Source organism: Colossoma macropomum, unplaced genomic scaffold (assembly GCF_904425465.1).
Source record: "Colossoma macropomum unplaced genomic scaffold, Colossoma_macropomum, whole genome shotgun sequence".
In the NCBI taxonomy this organism is placed as follows: Eukaryota; Metazoa; Chordata; class Actinopteri; order Characiformes; family Serrasalmidae; genus Colossoma; species Colossoma macropomum.
The window spans coordinates 35,864,934-35,886,626 of record NW_023494790.1 but is presented as its reverse complement, the minus strand read 5'-3'; the positions used below and the strand labels follow the sequence as shown (position 1 = coordinate 35,886,626).

The window sequence follows — 21,693 nt, the reverse complement described above, 5'->3', positions numbered from 1 at the left end:
AGTAGGAGAGTATAAAGTCTCACTGACCCTTTTGGGGTTTTTATAATGGCCACAGTAGAAGCAAAGCCCTTTGTGCATGCATTATTGCCGTTCTATTGCAGTGAACTAATAAGATTATCTAAAGTAATGGATAACTGTGTGAATCAGAAAGATGATATCACTATCCTTACATGCCAGCTCTGAAGATCTACAGAACTTCATTAAGGCTTTAACAGTAGACAGTTTTCAATGAATTATCCTCCCATCCAGCCTCTGCAGCAAGCATACAAAAGTTCAAGGCATGCTCAGCTGCTGTCTTGTTACCTTGTTTAAGAAACAGCAAAAGCTCTCCAGGATCTGAATCCTGGGTGATCAACAACCTCTCTATATACACATTCAAAGTCTGAGTACATGGAAGAATCGGGTACATGGACTCACCATATAGCTGTGGCCGAGGAGAGAGCTTTACCTGTGAGCAGGGACATGACAAAGGCCATCTTAGTTGAATCTGTGGGAAAAGGATGTGTCAGGACTTGTCAGGAAGGGCCAGCCTAATAGAGAGTAGGGATGAGCCAGAGGTAGATGGGGAAGGCTTAAAGACTACGGACCACATGGAGCATTTCATTGAGGGTGGTATTGAGGTGCAGTAGTTGCTGAGTATGAGAGCCCAATAGTTGCCCTTGGGCCAAAACAGCTGCCTGGAGATCAAGCAGGCCTTCTGGATTCTGGGCGGGGAAGTGTTCTCTCCAGACATGTCTGAATCCGTTGTCCCGTTTACTCAAAAAACACAGTATTAAAGTCCACAAAACCAGAAGCAGAGTCAGAAAACAGTCCACAATAGTCAGAAAACCAAGATAGATCCAGCAAAAGTACCAAAGAGAATCCAAAAGGCAAAGTCCAAGAGTAAAGATGACTGTCCAAGTACACCATAAATCCAGGAAACGTGGAGAAACAAGGCTTAGTGCGCAGACAAACTGGCAATACTTCACAGAGAGCATGTGACGTTGTGGGTCCTTATAAAGGGAGATGGATGTGCTGCAGGTGAATGAAAGGAAGGTGTTACTAGAAACAGTTATTCATAATAATACAATATGAATATTCAATATTCATAATAATGTGTATATTTCTCTCTCTCTCTCTGTCTGTCTGTCTCTCTGAAATTGGACTTGGTAGTCACAACAGATGAAGGTAAGTTAACAAACATAGTTTACTGCATTCAGCGTGCCACTGTCAAATTCCACTCTCGAGAGGAATCTGCATCAGACATATTCTTGTTTTAAAGCAGAGTCTCCCAAATCTCACCTAATGAATAATGTATTCCAAGTTTGATTCGCATGTTGCAAACTCTTGAGGTGACTACACTCTTAAAAAAGACGGTTCTTCAAAGGTTCTTTATTACAGACAATGGTTCTATTTAGAACCATAAACACTCGAAGCAACTGCATGCTTAAATGGTAAGGGTGGTTCTTCAGACTGAGCAACAAAAGGGTTATATATATTTGTAAGGATGTGGAAGTGAGCCAGTAATGTTTACATGGTTCTGTCTCTTTTTGTTACTCTCTCGCTTTCTTTCTCTGTCTCTCTAAAATTGGACTTGGTAGCCACGACAGCTGAACCAGGTAAGTTGACAGACATAGTTTAATGCATTTAGTGTGACACTGTCGAATGCCACTCTCGAGGGGAATATGCATCAAACATATTCCTGTTTTAAAGCAGAGTCTATTAAAACCCACCCACTAAATAAACAATAAAGTTTCCGGCAGCTCCTGACTCGATCAGCGCTGGGAGAGAGATGTTAAGAGCCCCAAATTAGTGTTATTTGTAGTGTGAATTTGCAACTTTCAATAGGAGAGTATAAAGTCTCACTGACCCTTCTGCGGTTTTTAGGGAGAGTGGGGTGATCACTTTTGAAGTGTCCTTGATGGCCACAGTAGAAGCAAAGTACTTGGGCTTGCCACAAAGCTGTGGCCCAGGAGAGAGCTTTACCCATGAGCAGGGACATGACAAAGGCCATCTTAGTTGAATCTGTGGGAAAAGCAGCAGAGGCACAAAAAAATTAATCAAGCACTGCATTGAAAAATCCCTTACACAGGCCAGGGGACCTGTTGTATTTGTCAGGAAGGGCCAGCCTAACAGAGAGGAGGGATGTGCCAGAGGTAGATGGGGAAGGCTTAAAGTCTACGGACCACATGGAGCATTTCATTGAGGGTGGTATTGAGGTGCAGTAGTTGCTGAGTGTGAGAGCACAATAGTTGTCCTTGGGCCAGGAAACGTGGAGATACAAGGCTTAGTGCACAGACAAACTGGCAATACTTGACAGAGAGCATGTGATGTTGTGGGTCCTTATAAAGGGAGATGGATGAGCTGCAGGTGAATGAAAGGAAGGTGTTACTAGAAACAGTTCAAAACTCAGGTGAGGCTGACCTCTAGTGTCGAGGGCAGATATTACACCTGACAAATGTAGTCCATAAAGCTTTTGTTCCAAAAGACACACCACCTACTGATTTTAAGAAAAGAAAATAATAATCAGATATTCAAATATTCATAATAATGTGTATATTTCTCTCTCTCTCTCTCTGTCTCTCTGAAATTGGACTTGGTAATCATAACAGATGAAGGTAAGTTGACAAACATAGTTTACTGCATTCAGCGTGCCACTGTCAAATTCCACTCTCGAGAGGAATCTGCATCAGACATATTCTTGTTTTAAAGCAGAGTCTCCCAGATCTCACCTAATGAATAATGTATTCCAAGTTTGATTCGCATGTTGCAAACTCTTGAGGTGACTACACTCTTAAAAAAGACGGTTCTTCAAAGGTTCTTTATTAAAGACAATGGTTCTATTTAGAACCATAAACACTCGAAGCAACTGCATGCTTAAATGGTTTTTCGTAAGGGTGGTTCTTCAGACTGATGAGAAGCTTTTTGAAAGTATTTCTATAGAGCAACAAAAGGGTTATATATATTTGTAAGGATGTGGAAGTGAGCCAGTAATGTTTACATGGTTCTGTCTCTTTTTGTTACTCTCTCTCTCGCTTTCTTTCTCTGTCTCTCTAAAATTGGACTTGGTAGCCACGACAGCTGAACCAGGTAAGTTGACAGACATAGTTTAATGCATTTAGTGTAACACTGTCGAATGCCACTCTTGAGGGGAATATGCATCAAACATATTCCTGTTTTAAAGCAGAGTCTATTAAAACCCACCCACTAAATAAACAATAAAGTTTCCGGCAGCTCCTGACTCGATCAGCGCTGGGAGAGAGATGTTAAGAGCCCCAAATTAGTGTTATTTGTAGGGTGAATTTGCAACTTTCAATAGGAGAGCATAAAGTCTCACTGACCCTTCTGCGGTTTTTAGGGAGAGTGGGGTGATCACTTTTGAAGTGTCCTTGATGGCCACAGTAGAAGCAAAGTACTTGGGCTTGCCACAAAGCTGTGGCCCAGGAGAGAGCTTTACCCATGAGCAGGGACATGAAAAAAGCCATCTTAGTTGAATCTGTGGGAAAAGCAGCAGAGGCACAAAAAAATTAATCAAGCACTGCATTGAAAAGTTGGCAAGCTCTTCAGTGGCAAGGCACCGGGGGTGGATGAGATTCGTCCGGAGATGCTTAAGGCTCTGGATATTGTGGGGCTGTCGTGGCTGACACGCCTCTGCAATAGTGCATGGACCTCGGGAACAGTACCCTTGGACTGGCAGACCGGGGTGGTGGTCCCTATTTTCAAGAAAGGGGACCGGAGGGTGTGTGCCAACTATCGGGGTATCACACTGCTCAGCCTCCCTGGGAAAGTCTATGCCAAGGTGCTGGAAAGGAGACTTCGGCCGATAGTTGAACCTCAGATTGAGGAGGAACAATGTGGATTCCGTCCTGGCCGTGGAACAATGGACCAGCTTTTCACCCTCTCACGGATTGTTGAGGGGGCATGGGAGTTTGCTAACCCAGTCTACATGTGTTTTGTGGATTTGGAGAAGGCTTACGACCGTGTTCCCCGAGATATCTTGTGGGAGGTCCTCCGGGAGTATGGGGTGCCGGGGTTACTACTCCGGGCCATTCAATCTCTGTACGCCCGGAGTGAGAGCTGTGTTCGTATACTCGGCATTAAGTCGGACTCTTTCAGTGTTAGCGTTGGACTCCGCCAGGGTTGTGCCCTGTCTCCACTCCTGTTTGTGATATTCATAGACAGGGTGTCAAGGCGTAGCCGGGGTCAGGAGGGCATTATGTGTGGAGGCCGGAGGGTGGCGTCTCTGCTATTTGCAGATGATGTTGTTCTTTTGGCTGGATCACATGGATGCCTCCAGCGCACACTGGAGTGGTTTGCAGCTGAGTGTGAAGCGGTTGGTATGCGGATCAGCACCTCCAAGTCTGAGTCCATGGTCTTAGCCCGGAAAAGGATGGTATGCCCACTCCAGATAGGGGGAAAGGACTTGCCCCAGGTGGAGGAGTTTAAGTATCTCGGGGTCTTGTTCACGAGTGACGGGAAGAAGGATCGTGAGATCGACCGCAGGCTGGGACAAGCGGCAGCAGTAATGCGGTCGCTGTACCGGACTGTAGTGGTGAAGAGGGAGCTGAGCCGTAAGGCGAAGCTCTCTGTTTACCGATCGGTCTACATCCCGACCCTCACCTATGGTCATGAGCTGTGGGTAATGACCGAAAGAATGAGATTGCGAATACAAGCGGCAGAAATGAGCTTTCTTCGCAGGGTGGCGGGCTACACTCTATTTGATAGGGTGAGGAGCTCGGCCATCCGGGAGGAGCTCGGAGTAGAGCCGCTACTCCTCCGCATTGAGAGGAGCCAGCTGAGGTGGTTCGGGCATCTGATCCGGATGCCCCCGGGACGCCTCCCGGTGGGGGTGTACCAGGCACGGCCTACCGGAATAAGACCCCGGGGTCGTCCTAGGACCCGCTGGAGGGATTATATCTCCAAGTTGGCCTGGGAGCGGCTTGGGGTCCCCGGGAATGAGCTGGAGGAAGTTGCGGGGGACAGGGTCACCTGGGATTCTCTGCTCTCCCAACTGCTACCGCGACCCTATCTGGACTGAGCGGTTAAAGATGATGATGATGATGATGATGATGCATTGAAAAATCCCTTACACAGGCCAGGGGACCTGTTGTATTTGTCAGGAAGGGCCAGCCTAACAGAGAGGAGGGATGTGCCAGAGGTAGATGGGGAAGGCTTAAAGTCTACGGACCACATGGAGCATTTCATTGAGGGTGGTATTGAGGTGCAGTAGTTGCTGAGTGTGAGAGCACAATAGTTGTCCTTGGGCCAGGAAACGTGGAGATACAAGGCTTAGTGCACAGACAAACTGGCAATACTTGACAGAGAGCATGTGATGTTGTGGGTCCTTATAAAGGGAGATGGATGAGCTGCAGGTGAATGAAAGGAAGGTGTTACTAGAAACAGTTCAAAACTCAGGTGAGGCTGACCTCTAGTGTCGAGGGCAGATATTACACCTGACAAATGTAATCCATAAAGCTTTTGTTCCAAAAGACACACCACCTACTGATTTTAAAAAAGAAAATAATGATCAGATATTCAAATATTCATAATAATGTGTATATTTTTGAAAGGTGTTGAAGGGTATAAACATCAAGCATATATTTATAAGGAGATGGAAGTGAGCCAGCAATGTTTACATTGTTCTGTCTCTTTTTGTTACTCTCTCTCTCTCTCTCTCTCTCTCTCTGTCTGTCTGTCTCTCTGAAATTGGACTTGGTAGTCACAACAGATGAAGGTAAGTTAACAAACATAGTTTACTGCATTCAGCGTGCCACTGTCAAATTCCACTCTCGAGAGGAATCTGCATCAGACATATTCTTGTTTTAAAGCAGAGTCTCCCAAATCTCACTTAATGAATAATGTATTCCAAGTTTGATTCCTGTGTAAAACAATGCATGTTGCAAACTCTTGAGGTGACTACACTCTTAAAAAAGACGGTTCTTCAAAGGTTCTTTATTACAGACAGTGGTTCTATTTAGAACCATAAACACTCGAAGCAACTGCATGCTTAAATGGTTTTTCGTAAGGGTGGTTCTTCAGACTGATGAGCTTTTTGAAAGTAGTTCTATAGAGCAACAAAAAGGGTTATATATATTTGTAAGGATGTGGAAGTGAGCCAGTAATGTTTACATGGTTCTGTCTCTTTTTGTTACTCTCTCTCTCGCTTTCTTTCTCTGTCTCTCTAAAATTGGACTTGGTAGCCACGACAGCTGAACCAGGTAAGTTGACAGACATAGTTTAATGCATTTAGTGTAACACTGTCGAATGCCACTCTCGAGGGGAATATGCATCAAACATATTCCTGTTTTAAAGCAGAGTCTATTAAAACCCACCCACTAAATAAACAATAAAGTTTCCGGCAGCTCCTGACTCGATCAGCGCTGGGAGAGAGATGTTAAGAGCCCCAAATTAGTGTTATTTGTAGGGTGAATTTGCAACTTTCAATAGGAGAGTATAAAGTCTCACTGACCCTTCTGCGGTTTTTAGGGAGAGTGGGGTGATCACTTTTGAAGTGTCCTTGATGGCCACAGTAGAAGCAAAAGCCCTTTGCACATGCATTGTTGCACCCGGTCAATCTCCATAGGCTCGGAGGTAGAATGACCAATTGAAAGGCTAGGAGAGGAGCTAGAGGCAGGGCGGCCTCTGGAATGAATGAGATTATCCAAAGTGATTGACAACTGTATGAAATTGGAAAGATGTTATCACTATCCTTGCATACAAGCTCTGTCTGAAGAACTTCATTGAGGCTTTAACAGTAGGCAGTTTTTAATGATTTCTCATCCCATCCGGTCTCTGCAGTGAGCATACAGAAGTTCAAGGCATGCTCGGCTGCTGTCTTGAAACCTTGTTTGAGAGGTAGCAGAAGCTCTCCAGGATCTTTACTGTAAACTGGGTAATCAACAACCTCCCTATATACATGTGCAAGTCTGAGTATGTGGAAGAATTGGGTACTTGGGCTTGCCACAAAGCTGTGGCCCAGGAGAGAGCTTTACCCATGAGCAGGGACATGACAAAGGCCATCTTAGTTGAATCTGTGGGAAAAGCGGCAGGGGCACAAAAAAATTAATCAAGCACTGCATTGAAAAATCCCTTACACAGGCCAGGGGACCTGTTGTATTTGTCAGGAAGAGCCAGCCTAATAGAGAGGAGGGATGTGCCAGAGGTAGATGGGGAAGGCTTAAAGACTACGGACCACATGGAGCATTTCACTGAGGGTGGTATTGAGGTGCAGTAGTTGTCCCTGGGCCAAAACAGCAGCCTGGGGATCAAGCAGGCCTTCCGGATTCTGGGTGGGGAAGTGTTCTGTAATGAAGCCTCTCCAGACATGTTTGAATCCATTTTTTTCCATTTACTCAAAAAACACAGTATCAAAGTCCACAAAACCAGAAGCAGAGTGAGAAAACAGCCCACAATAGTCAAAACCCAAGATAGATCACAAAACCCAGCAAAAGTACCAAAGAGAGTCCAAAAGGCAAAGTCCAAGAGTAAAGATGACTGTCCAAGAAAACCATAAATCCAGGAAACGTGGAGATAGAAGGTTTAGTGCACAGACAAACTGGCAATACTTCACAGAGAGCATGTGATGTTGTGGTTCCTTATAAAGGGAGATGGATGAGCTGCAGGTGAATGAAAGGAAGGTGTTACTAGAAACAGTTCAAAACTCGGGTGAGGCTGACCTCTAGTGTCGAGGGCAGATATTACACCTGACAAATGTAATCCATAAAGCTTTTGTTCCAAAAGACACACCACCTACTGATTTTAAAAAAGAAAATAATGATCAGATATTCAAATATTCATAATAATGTGTATATTTTTGAAAGGTTTTAAAGGGTATAAACATCAAGCATATATTTATAAGGAGATGGAAGTGAGCCAGCAATGTTTACATTGTTCTGTCTCTTTTTGTTACTCTCTCTCTCTCTCTCTCTCTCTGTCTGTCTGTCTGTCTCTCTGAAATTGGACTTGGTAGTCACAACAGACGAAGGTAAGTTGACAAACATAATTTACTGCATTCAGCATGCCACTGTCAAATTCCACTCTCGAGAGGAATCTGCATCAGACATATTCTTGTTTTAAAGCAGAGTCTCCCAAATCTCACTTAATGAATAATGTATTCCAAGTTTGATTCCTGTGTAAAACAACGCATGTTGCAAACTCTTGAGGTGACTACACTCTTACAAAAGATGGTTCTTCAAAGGTTCTTTATTACAGACAATGGTTCTATTTAGAACCATAAACACTCGAAGCAACTGCATGCTTAAATGGTTTTTCGTAAGGGTGGTTCTTCAGACTGATGAGCATTTTGAAAGTAGTTCTATAGAGCAACAAAAAGGGTTATATATATTTGTAAGGATGTGGAAATGAGCCAGTAATGTTTACATGGTTCTGTCTCTTATTGTTACTCTCTCTCCCTCTCTCTCTCCCTCTCTCTAAAATTGGACTTGGTAGCCACGACAGCTGAACTAGGTAAGTTGACAGACATAGTTTAATGCAATCAAAAACCTCTCTATATACACGTTCAAAATCTGAGTACGTGGAAGAATTGGGTACACGGGCTCACCACATAGCCGTGGTCCAGGAGAGAGCTTTACCTGTGAACAGGGACATGACAAAGCCCATCTTAGTTAATTCTGTGGGAAAAGCAGCAGGGGCACAAAAAAATTCAAGCACTGCATTGAAAAATCCCTTACACAGGCCAGGGGATCCGCTGTACTTGTCAGGAAGGGCAAGCCTAATAAATTGGAGGGATGTGTCAGAGGCAGATGGGGAAGGCTGTACGTGGCCTACATGGTCCCCCCCCACATTGCTTTTTTGGGCTGAGCCACCAGGCGCTCACCGAGGAACACTACCCCAGGCCTGGCTCCCGGGGTAGGTCCCAGTAACCCTCTCCTGGGCACTGTCTTTTGTGTCCCTTAGTCATGGAGAATTTTGGATTGAGTTAGTCTGGGGCTTCACTCCAGACCTGTTCACACTGGGAGATCGTACCAGGAGCATACTGCTCCAGACGACGTAGCTCTGAAGATCCCTTGATCACACAAGCCCTTCCTCCACAACATGGCCCCGATCCAGGAAGGGAACATATGACCAGCGCAATATAAACCCCTGTTTTGCTCATATTCTTTTTGGTATGGATGCAGAATTAGAAAAAGAATCATTGTTTGTTTGTAATTGTTTGTCCATCTGTATTTCTGCCGGCAGTATGTCCATATTTTTATTTGGAACATTTGACTTTTCTTCTCCAGATAATGACATTTTCTATAACATTTGACTCAGTAAGTCAGAACATTGACTTATTTTGTAACAAAATGACATTTTGAGATTAAAATTTTGAGAAAGTAAGTTATTGTTTCAACATACTTTGCTGAAAAATATTGATGGCATGACATTAATTAGTCATAATAATGCTAAATTTTAAGAGGTCAATCGTGAGACAAAATTTGACATACAGCTGCCAGAAACCAGACAAAACAAAATGGACTTTTCACCTGACAGAAATAGGTTTATATTTTGTTTGACATGCATCTCTAAAAGCAATTTTGTTGGTGCCAAAAATACATCAGTCGTTTCAGATGTTAAATAGAGCACATAAACATAAACGTGTTTACCAGCCTTTTTAAAATCTCAGCTTTGTTTAGTTAATATAGATGCTAAATTATAATCATCTCATTGCATTTTATGCTTTGAAAGGGAAACACCAATAAATGCATCTGCAGTGAGGCAGAAATAAAAAATAGTAGCAACTGCTCCTTTGATCTTATTGTGTTCCCTAAGAGGCGTATTCAGTAAATTACAAGTCATTTTTCAACACCAAAATAGTGTTTGCAAGAGAAGACAACTTTATTGGATCTGCCTTTTTGTTCTAAACATTCATGTTTTATAGTTTGTTCTTACTTTTTTAATGATTTCATGTATGTTTACAAATAAACTCTCAAGTTTCTCAAGTGTAAGCTCTTAATCTGCCTTTTAATTATTAGCTGATTAAGTGAATCTGTTCTGGTGCAGCAGACGAATACTGTAATCCTGTTAAGCAGATGATGAATATGGTGGACTGAGGATTTTGTGCTGAGAAACTATCACCAGCCGATCGCATTAAAACAATGTTCAATCAGCCATATTTTCATAAAATTAAAAATCCGGAGGCTGATGAAGCTTATTAATATCAGGCAGATGTTTACAAGAACAGGGAGGTGAGTAAGTAATTTGTGGTTAATTAGTTCTGACTGCTCCTCTCTCTCTCTGAAATTAGCTGTGGCCATGACAACTAATGAAGGTAAGTTCTTGTGTACAAATTTAAATAAAGAAAAGATCACATTACATCATTCATTTGGTCTTGATTTACAAACACTTGTGTACTGTTCAAAATTTTGAAGGTACTGAAGATTATAAATATGAAGCATTCAGTATATGTACAAGGATGTGGAAGTGAATCAGTAATATATGCTTTTCTATTCTGACTCTTCGTTCCTCTCTCTGAAATTAAGAGCTGACAACAACATCTACTCCAGGTAACTTGATGTATATATTCGAATAAGGAAAAGATCATATGACATCATTCATTTGGTCTTTATTTACAAACACTTGTACTGTTCAACATTTTAAGGGTACTGAAGGTTATAAATATGAAGCATATATGTACGAGGATGTGGAGATGAATCAGTAATTTATGCTTTTCTAATTCTGACTCTTTGTTCCTTTCTCTGAAATTAAGACCTGACAACAACATCTACTACAGGTAACTTGATGTATATATCTGAATAAAGATCATATTACATCATTCATTTGGTCTTTACAAACATTTGCATACTATTCAATATTTTGGAGAGTACTGAAGATTATAAATATAAAATACATTTATAAGGATGTGCTGAATCAGTAATTTATGGTTCATTTGTTCTGACTCTGTGATTCTCTCTCTAAAACTAGGCCAAGTGATGACCATCAACGAAGGCAAGTTGACAAAATCTATATGAAAATTTGATCAGAATAAAGATTATATTCCATCATTCCTTTATATTTATTTTAAAACACATGCATACAGCATCCTCCATAAATATTGGGACAGTAGGTCAAAATTTGGTTACAAATGAAAAGATGAACATGTTAAAGCGAAAGTCTGAATCTGACATCTTTAGTTACACAATCAGTTCAATTAAAAGATCCAATTCCAGAGTGTTTAACAGATGCGGTGACAAGCTTTGAATCAGCAGAAACATATTTAGATTTTTCTCTTCCATTTTATTTAATCGTCTGCTACAGTTTTATCTGTCTTTGAAATATAAGCGAAACTCTATTGCCTGGCTTCAGTAGTTTTGATGAACTTGTCATTTTTCATTGTCGAATATTCCCCCTAGTGTAATAGGTACAATTAGATAGTTGTAACAGCTTTGCGGGGCATAGTCACTGAAAGAGTCCTACCTGTCCAGGAAAGCGTTTGATTTTTTTGAACTATACTAGCATAAACTCTGCCTAAGCGTGCAGTTTGTGGGCCATATGCATTGCCGAAGTAATTTAAACGAAAATACATCAAATTGTCATCAATTCAAGTGTATTATCTAGAGCTACACTCTTAAAAAAAAGATGACTCTTTAAGGCTTCTTTATTAAAGAAAATGGTTCTATAAAAACCATGAAATTCTTTGCATGATTAAAGGGTTCTTTGTATTGTAAAAGGGTTCTTCAGACTGATGGAGAATGTGCTGCTGATGGTATATAGAATTTTTTCAAAACGGGTTCCATATAGCACCAAAATGTGTTCTTCTGTTGTTACAAGGTCAAGCTTGTGACCCGCTTTGGTGGTATATAAAACCCTTCTCAAAAAGGTATTTATATGTTATACTTACAACTTTGTGGGAACAATTTGGGGATGGCCCCTTCCAGTTCCAACATGACTGCACACCAGTGCACAAAGCAAGGTCCATAAAAACATGGATGAGCGAGTTTGGAGTGGAAGAACTTGACTGGCCTGCACAGAGTCCTGACCTCAACCCGACAGAACACCTTTGGGATGAATTAGAGCGGAGACTGCGAGCCAGGCCTTCTCGTCCAACATCAGTGTCTGACCTTACAAATGCGTTTCTGGAAGAATGGTCAAAATTTCCCATAAACACACTCCTAAACCTTGTGGAAAGCCTTCCCAGAAGAGTTGAAGCTGTTGTGGAAAGCTTGTGGAAAGCTGTTATAGCTGCAAAAGGTGGGCTGACATCATATTAAACCCTATGGATTAAGAATGGGATGTCACTCAAGTTTATATGCGTGTGAAGGCAGACGAGCGAATACTTTTGGCAATATAGTGTATATATGCATATGTATACTCTCACATTTGTTCTCGAGAAAAGTCCTAAGAAAAGTCTACGTCAGATTCATGATGTGTTCTTATACCTCAGAACTGTTCGCGCCTTTGTGCTATTGAGTGTGTGTAGAGTCTGATAAGTTTTTTTTTTCTTAAGAATGGTTAGTATTTGAGGCCCAATGTTCTGTCATTTGACCAGGTCTATCTTGGCCGCTCTTTCCTCCTGGACCTGGTGTCGTTCCACGTGCTGTTACCGGTGATGGAGGCTACACAATGATTCAGCTGAGCCAGCCACTACAGTACTTCAGTAGAATGTACAACCAGTTATATGTGAGTAACACAACAGAGCAAAATGTTTAAATATGTATTCTGTTAAATGTCTTTTTTGCACTGTAGATTAATCTAAGCAAAACAATAAAATGCTGATTTGTATTATTTAAATATTTATTGTGAAAGACATATGACAGCCATAGACATCATCTGCTCAGGCAAAAGTGTCCCAATGCTGCCATTCCATAGATTTCACTGATAGGTTGACAATCACAAGGAAAGTCAGGAAGAGAGAGATTCGTTCACATGAAATCAGATCACTCACTGGTGGAACCCCTGATATTCAGAATAGAGCCAAGAGGTCAGTCCTTAAAGTCTCTGCAGTTTGTGGGAAGCCTGGCAGTAGCTGTCTTCTGTTCTTGCAGCAGGTCATCTGTTAGGGACATGAGAAACAATGCTGATCCTAGATGAAGAGCTGTTCTTGACGGATGATGTCCATCATTCACAACATCACATAGAAAGAGGCAATGTCTATAGCTTGGTTGTTTTCCATTTACCAGTAGCCCCTACTAGGGTTTTACACAAATCACTTCATGCGAATCCCAGTTTTAGGTCTTTGAAATGCGAATCTGATTTGAGTCTCGAGTCTGCAAGGAGACTCTGAGACCGATTCTCTGAGGTGCAAGTCTCAAGTTTCTAAACTAAACATCTGTCAGGTTTGACACAGATTTGATTCTTTCATTAAAGAAAAACTTGCAGTTTGAAGGACAGAACTGAAGTGCTACTCACAGTAAATGTGTTAAAAGAAAGTCTATAGTTTGTAGCATAATAGGTAATCAAGCCAACGTTTTAAGACATTTTAAAGAAATGTGATCTGTAACTTACTAAAACATGAGCCTAGACTAGGTGACAACTGTGCTAAATTAGCCGGTGCACTTCACTGCAGTGCTGAGATTGTCTCACCACCACTGAGCAGAGCTAATTTCAAAAGAGATGCTCTGCAACAGTTTCTGTGCTGCTGAATGAGCTTTCACACAGTGTTCAGAGCAACTACAGAATTCAATTTTTTTCTCTTTCAGCTCAGCATGGACGGCTTCCTTTCTTTCACATCCCTCTCCTATGACACCTATGTCCAACTTTCGAACATTGATATCATCGCTCCACTGTGGACCGATCTTGACATGTACACCAGAGGAGAAGTCTCCTATGAGCAAGCCACAAGCGGTCCTCTTCTGCAGACAGCCACAAACGAAATGAACCGGATGTTCCCTGGTTTCACTGCTTCCTGGGTCTTTGTGGCCACGTGGGAGAAGATGGAATTCGAGCCTGATACAGGAGTAAGTGCCTGTCCTTAGAATTCAGTCACAGCCTGTATGCCATCAATTTTTAACATTGATCATTCTTCTCTTGAAGGAGGTGACTTTCCAAGTAGTCTTGGTCTCAGATGTTCAAGGCCACATTTTCATTCTGATGAACTATGGTCCCATTCCAGCTGTCAATTCAGAACCCTGGAAGGTAAGAGAAGCAAGCTCAAGTTAATTTTATGATGCTACATTCAAAGATGAGATAGCTAAATGTAATTGTATTTATTATGATGTTAAGTTTATTTAAATGTTTCTCTTTATAGGCTGGCCTTCAGACACAGGAGAACTACCAAAATTTCACCATTCAGATACCTCTCAGTGGCCTTTCTACAAGTACTAATGTTGGAATACCTGGTCGCTGGGCTTTCCAAGTTGCCGGTCCAACATTTGGTAAATTTCTTGTTATTTTGTCTTTGATTGAAAGTCTCTGAGAACTCTGAGAACTTGGGCTGGAGTTTTGAGCAGCTCCTGCCTGTAGCTAGAAGGCCAGGCCCCGCCCCCCCAATAGCTGAAGTAGGACTGATGTACGATTGAGGAACAAGGAGGAGATGGGGTGGTGGTGGGGATTGCAAACACTTCATCATGGGAACGGAAGGTGAGGATGTGAATTTATAGGGTGTTAGATTGGAAGAAGGAGGGGTTTCAGGCATGTTCCTCTCCCAAGACTTCAGAAATAACATAACTATTTTGTGAGTTCAGATCATGCCTTCAACATGTGGTGGTCGTATTAGGGAAGATTGAATGAGGGAGGGAGGGAGCAGGGCCCTGAGAACTTGGGCTGAAGTTCTGGGCAGTTTCTGCAGCTGGAAGGCCAGACCCCAATAAAACTCCAGGATGAACATTAAACTACTGAGGTCTGGGACTGAGTGATATTTACAAGATGAGAAGGACAGATATCCAGAAATGAAAGTTTTTCAAGAGCTGATTCTGAAGTGACAGAAACTGTAGCTGCTTGGGTAGGGAACTTGTTATGACTTTGCCAATGGAATATGGAGGAAATGGATTCAGAATCAGGTTGGTCGGACAGTCTAGCATTTGGGTATCTGAGGCTTAGTATGGTTAGGAAGAGAAGTTTGGCAAAGGCAGACATGACGTGTGTGACATGGTAGCATGCTGCTTTACAGATATCTGGATCTGAACTCCTTATGAGCAAGCCAAGGGTGACAGTGGCAAGTAAAAGTCCCAGAGAGGAAGAAACCTTGAGAAGAACCAGGACTCGACACTGGTCGACACCGGATTGTGAAGATTGTGTTAAACATGGCAGGCGAAGGGGTTGCATGAGCATAAAGCTGATTATATCCTTCTGAATGAAATGAACACAGAGCAGAAATGGCTGATAGAAGGTAGTTGGTCCACATGGCAGTTGATGGGCTTGATTACAGAGGCTACTGGATGATGAAGTAATTTCCATGAACTTGACATGGAGCCATGTAATTTAAAAAAGGAATTGCAGAGCTGGGTTGCAGGAGCTGTTCTGAGATGTTTGTTGAGATGGAGCAGGGTTGACATATAGCTTAGATGGGATGGAACTAAGATGGGATGGAGGCCTGAGGTAGAGGGATTAAAGGTGCGGGGGTGGACGCATGATGAAAAAGGGTGAGCGAGAGAGAGAGAGAGAGAGAGAAAGATCAGGGTGCACTGGTGCATGGTTGCGGCCCAGGCAAGAGTGCAATTTGGACAAGGCTCGCAGAGAGCAAGGGCAGGAACAGAGCAGCGTGAGCCCTTGAGGGTTCAGGTGTTGCAGCCATAATGCAAGCGATGGAACTGGGCAGGGAGAGAGAACAGCAGGTACGATGAAAACAGATTTCTGTAGGAAATAAACTGGACCGTGTCTGCAGAAGGAGCAGGCAGACAGCCAAAGGGAATTTAGAAGAGAGAGTCGAAGTCTGAGAGAGTGGCTCGTAGCTCCACTGGCAACTCATAGCGCATTAACATAATGCATTAACACGGAACACATGTAAGCTCAATACTGAGTGAAGGTCAACAATGATCAACACTTACTTGTAATGCATCAATTAAAATTGGACAGCTAACATAGACAGAAGAAAAAAACGGCAAACTTAAAAACCAAACTGTTAAGTAACCTAAGCTAAAGTGTATTGCTACAAAGGGCAAAGGATTTTTTTCACGCAAGTCTTACCTTTGATTACTTTGTGCACGGAAGAAGACCGTTTCTAGATCACACAACGACAAGGCCTAAATAGTTAATTTTTTTGCTTGTACCGCTAGTAAAGTTCCCGACGTGAGCAAAGACATTGGTTTAAATTTTGTCATAATTGCTCGTGAGTGGACCTTGGGCGCACACCCATCTAACCCATAGGATGATCCAGGCTTGATTAAGAACCCAGGCTCTGGAAGTGTAACATTATGCTACTTTCCTAGAAAGAAATTTCTGTTTTTCCCTAAGAACAAAATCTATATAAGAAAACATTGATGAACATTAAAATCTCCACAAAAACTGCGGTGTTAAGAAAAAGTTTCTAAAAACTGTAATTAAACTGTAATTCAGCATTAATGAAAACACAAACATCAACATCAATTGCCAATCTTGTTTGCTGATTATTAGATTAACAGAAATTGCTGAATCTAAAACTGTTTATTTATACCATCAATAGAGGTTAGAGCAACTTTTCCAGAGGTCACCCCCATATTTGTACCACCTTTCACAGATGAGGTGATTTGCACTGAATCATTAGCATTTTCCTTTTCCCACACGTTCACCTTTCTAAAATTTGAGTTTTATCTGCTCAAAAAAATGTGATATGAAACTCTGAAGACTCATTTTTCATCATATTTGACAAACATCGTTTGGTCTTTTGGTGTTTTTTGTGCAGATGGGAGATTTTAGTCTTGTGGCATAGCTTTCCTAATTCTGTAGACTACATTTGAGGGGAAACAGTACATTTTTACACACAGTACATTATATTTAAACTTTTTAAACTTCTTGAATGTCATGTTTGTAAGCATCTATAAACGCATTCATAACATGTTATAATGCATTCATAAGTCTTATAAGTTATACATATTTATAAAAATTAATTACACTGAATTACACTTCATAGCCATATTTATTATACGTTATGAATTGTGAATATAATGCATTATAAGTAATGTTAATAGTAATGAGGCGAGATAGTAGAGTGCTGTCATTGTAATTTGTTCCCTCACTGGTTCTAATGTCAAGCACTAGAACCCTTCACTCTCTTACACTACACTACAGTACAGTAATGCTAATTTCTGCTAGCATTCTATTGGATATGCAGTGGTAAGTTAGTGAGTTAGCTAGTTTAATATCTGACATTTGAAGCTTGTAATGCGTTTTATTGTGTATGTTTTAGTGTTTCAGTAAATTCTTTCAGTAAACACTGGAGGAGGGTTTAGTACAGTATGCCTCACTTTACTTAGAGCAGACAAATACAACTTATGAACTCTTAGAATTTGTTATGAACAGTACTTATAATGCATTATGTTAACAATTCATAATGCATAATAAGCATGGCTATAACATGTAATGCATTTTTATAAATATTTATAGCCATGTTTATGATGCCTTATAAATGCATTATAACATGTTATGAATGTGTTTATAGATGTTTACAAAGGTGACATTCATAGAAAGCGTTACCGTTTTTTTCTGTTAAAATTGAAAGAAGTAGCATTACTGAATCAAGAGTAAAAATATTATATGTTTCTATATACTTATTTCCACTCATCATTCTGTTTTTGCTGCTGCTCGTCCATCTCGTATTCTTGCTCACTTCCCTCTGCAACTCCGTAATAAATAAAATGATGACATAACTTTGCAATTTTCTTCCAGGTTCATCTTGGACACTCTTCCCACATGGACCTGCCGTCGTTTCACATGCTGTTACCGGTGATGGAAATTACAGACAGATCCAGCTGAACCAGCCACTTCGCTACTTCAGTAGAGTGTACAACCAGTTATATGTAAGTAAAACAACAAAGCAGAATGTTTAAATATGTATTCTATTAAATGTTTTTCAAAGCTTTTGCATCCTGGATTAATATGAGCAAAGTAATAGAAATGTTTATATGTGTTATTTAAATATATATTTCAAAAGATATATGATGGACATAGACATCATCTGCTCCCAATGCTTCTTTTCCATACGTTTTAGTCTCGTAAGAATGATGTAAGAATGACACAGAACATAGCTCTTCTTAACATCACAAATATTTCATTGTTAGGTTGACAATCACAAGAAAACAACCATGGCTTCCAGCCAGAGAACAGGGAGGTTCTTACCTAACTGATCCTACCCAATCGATCCTTCACGGGTGGAAACCCTGATATTCAGAATAGAACCACGTGGACAGTTTCTGTAGTCCTTGCAATCTGTGGGCAGGCTGACAGCGGTGGCATTCTGTTCACACTGCAGGTCCTTAGTTAGGGAAACTATGCTGCTCCTGGATGAAGAGCTGTTCTCGACGCGAGTCTCTAAGAAGTCCTAAATGATCTCCATCATTTACAACAACCTCAGACAGAAATAGGCAACATCTACAGCTTGGCTGTTTTCAGTTCACCAGTGGCCCCTACTAAAGATTTACACAAGTCACTTGACATTCAGAATAGAGCCAAGAGGTCAGTCCTTGCAGTTCATGAGAGGCCTTGCAGTGCCTGTCCTCTGTTCTTGCAGCAGGTCATCTGTTAGGGACGTGAGAAAACAATGCTGATCCTAGATGAAGAGCTGTTCTTGACAGATGATGTCCATCATTCACAATGACCTCAGACAGAAAGAGGCAATGTCCATAGCTTGGCTGTCTTCTGTTAACCAGTAGCCCCTACTAGGGATTTACACAAATCACTTCATGTGAGTCAGAGTTTCAGGTCTTTGAAATGCGAGTCTGAGTTGAGTCTCAAGTCTGCAAGGAGACTCTGACACCAGTCTCAATTCTCTGAAGTCCAAGTCTCAAGTTTCTAAACTACACATCTGTCAGGTTTGACACAGATTTGATTCTTTCATTAAAGGAAAACTTGAGAGTCTGAAGGACAGAACTGAAGTGCTACTTACAGTAAATATTTACATCTGCAATATGTCTAAGAAGTGCACTTGCTAGCTAACATGATAGCTAATCAAGAGAAAGTTTTAGGATGTTTTAAAGAAATGTGATCTGTAATTTACTAAAACTTCAGCTAGACTAGGTGACCACTTCAGCTAGATTAGCCGGTGCACTACCTTGCATACTTATCAGTGTCACTGCAGTGCTGAGACTGTTTCACCACCACTGAGCAGAACTTATATGAAAAGAGATGCTCTACAACAGTTTCTGTTCTACTGAACGAGCTTTTACACAGTGTTCAGAGTAACTTCAGTATTCAGAAATTCTTTTCTATTTCTCTTTCAGCTCAGTATGGACGGCTTCCTCTCTTTCACGCCCCTCTTCTATGACACCTTCGTCCAACTTTCGAACATTGATATCATCGCTCCACTGTGGACCGACCTTGACATGTACACCAGAGGAAACATCTCCTTCGAGCAAGCCACAAGCGGTCCTCTTCTGCAGACAGTTGTAAATGAAATGAACCGGATGTTCCCTGGTTTCACTGCTTCCTGGGTCTTTGTGGCCACCTGGGAGAAGATGGAATTCGAGCCTGATACAGGAGTAAGTGCCTGTCCTTAGAATTCAGTCACTGCCTATATGCCATCAATTTTTAACATTGATCATTCTTCTCTTGAAGGAGGTGACTTTCCAAGTAGTCTTGGTCTCAGATGTTCAAGGCCGCGCTTTCATTCTGATGAACTATGGTCCCATTCCAGCTGCTAATTCAGAACCCTGGATGGTAAGAGGAGCAAGTTCATGCATGTGTTTACTCACTAAATTTATTATTCCCCCATTCCAAGATGAAGTAGATAAATGTAATTGTATCTGCAATGTGAATTTAAATGACGTTAATTTAAATGTTTCTTTATAGGCTGGCCTTCAGACACAGGAGGACTACCAAAACATGACCATTCAGGTACCCCTAGGTAGCCTGTCTACAAGTACTAATGTTGGAATACCTGGTCGCTGGGTTTTCCAAGTTGCCGGGCCAGCATTTGGTAAATTTCTTTTTATTTTGTCTTTGCACTGATGCACCTTCTTAAACCATTTTTCAAGAACTATGATACTTTGTAAGGTGTAGAACAGGAGTTAACCTGGGGGTCAGGAGCTCGGTGGGGGTCATCACTTGGTCCCAGATGGATCACCAATTGGTGCTACAGGACAAACAACAAATATCAAACACAGAGAAAATAATTCTGATAAGGGCAAGTGCTGCTGAATTGCTTCACTGACGGGCCACAGCAGACAGGCTAATGTGATGCTTTAGGGTTTTTCTTAAATATCTCTAGTAACATTCAGTATACTTTTTTATGCATTTAATTATTTTAAGGCATTTAACTGTACTTTGCCCACTGGCCAATGTCCACAGTTACTCATTTTAAGAATTAGGTGGGGTCTGGATAGAAAAAGTGGAATAATTCCAGAACAAATAAACATGTTTAAAATAAATACTCATAAAACGAGACAGTCTCTGATTTTGGCTCACTAATTTAGTAAACATGAAGAAAAATGAAATTTTACTGTGCTCATACTTAGAGGGTGCTATTACAGTGTTATTAACAGTGATGATTCTCATCTTTCTTCCAGTTCCAACTACGATGTTTCCCATTATGCCTTTTGCTAGTCGTCTTCCTTTCTATGATGGAGATTCTATTTTGGTCCAGCTTGACCGGCCATTCACCTACTTTGGATCATCTCACACACAATTATATGTGAGTAAAAGAACAGAACAGAATTTAAAGATGTATTCTTTTATGGTGCCTTCCTGGATTATTCACAGCCTCAGACAAGGCTGGAGTGGGTATTGGTCTAAACTGATGGACCAGTAGCATTTCAGGTTGATTACTGTGGGCTAACAACACAGCATTTATAAATCTGCCTTGCTGCAGATTTTTTAGGGTGCATAAGCAGCCCCTTTCTTTGTGTGGTACAGTGCCAGACTGTTAGCAAAAAGGTGGAATATACTCAAATATAGCAGCATATGCATACACTGACCTTGTATCTACCTTTATTGGTCATTTTATCAGTTACCTTATAGGAGCATGTTCTTCAATGATCAGGACCACCACAGAGCAGGTATTATTTGGGTGGTGGATCATTCTCAGCACTGCAGTGACGCTGACTTGGTGGTGGTGTGTTAGTGTGTGTTGCGCTGGTGCAAGTGGATCAGACACAGCAGTGCTGCTGGAGTTTTTAAACACCTCAGTATCACTGCTGGACTGAGAACCAGAAATATCCAGCCAACAGCGTCCTGTGGACAGCATCCTGTGACCACTGATAAAGGACTAGAGGATGACCAACACAAACTGTGCAGCAGCAGATGAGCTACCATCTCTGACATTACTTCTACAAGGTGGACCAACAAGGCAGTGACAGTAGGGTGGACAGTGAGTGGACAGTGTTTAAAACTCCAGCAGCACTGCTGTGTCTGATCAACTCGCATCAGCGCAACACACTAACAAGGCACCACCTTGTCAGTGTCTCTGCAGTGCTAAAAATGATCCACCGTCCAAATAATACCTGCTCCATACTGTATTTCCATGCTTTCTCAGAAGCCTTTGGAAGCTAAACAACCCCCCAGCATCACAAACTCACCACCACATTTAAAAATGGGGAGAGTTCTGTTCTGCATGTACACATCTATTGCTGGTATTTGTTACCATAAAGCTCTATATTTCATTAATGCCAGGACGACATCTCATATCTGCATTTTTGTCCTTTTTTAACA

At 41.4% G+C, this 21,693-nt stretch overlaps 1 protein-coding gene across 1 annotated transcript in view; it reads left to right on the top strand.

Moving 5' to 3' along the window:
* The first annotated feature begins 1,156 nt into the window (after positions 1-1,156).
* LOC118809689 overlaps positions 1,157-21,693 on the top strand; it is a 32,411-nt gene continuing 11,874 nt past the window's right edge. Inside the window, exons 1-21 of the mRNA XM_036573213.1 lie at positions 1,157-1,167; positions 1,581-1,598; positions 2,592-2,597; positions 3,052-3,069; positions 5,699-5,713; positions 6,180-6,197; positions 7,949-7,963; positions 8,428-8,445; positions 10,226-10,249; positions 10,461-10,484; positions 10,688-10,711; positions 10,903-10,926; positions 12,467-12,597; positions 13,617-13,874; positions 13,951-14,052; positions 14,165-14,291; positions 17,719-17,849; positions 19,269-19,526; positions 19,603-19,704; positions 19,837-19,963; positions 20,553-20,677. Coding sequence (XP_036429106.1) covers positions 10,234-10,249; positions 10,461-10,484; positions 10,688-10,711; positions 10,903-10,926; positions 12,467-12,597; positions 13,617-13,874; positions 13,951-14,052; positions 14,165-14,291; positions 17,719-17,849; positions 19,269-19,526; positions 19,603-19,704; positions 19,837-19,963; positions 20,553-20,677 — 1,449 coding nt within the window. The 5' untranslated portion in view covers positions 1,157-1,167; positions 1,581-1,598; positions 2,592-2,597; ... (4 more) ...; positions 8,428-8,445; positions 10,226-10,233. The remainder of the gene's footprint in view (positions 1,168-1,580; positions 1,599-2,591; positions 2,598-3,051; positions 3,070-5,698; positions 5,714-6,179; positions 6,198-7,948; positions 7,964-8,427; positions 8,446-10,225; positions 10,250-10,460; positions 10,485-10,687; positions 10,712-10,902; positions 10,927-12,466; positions 12,598-13,616; positions 13,875-13,950; positions 14,053-14,164; positions 14,292-17,718; positions 17,850-19,268; positions 19,527-19,602; positions 19,705-19,836; positions 19,964-20,552; positions 20,678-21,693) is intronic.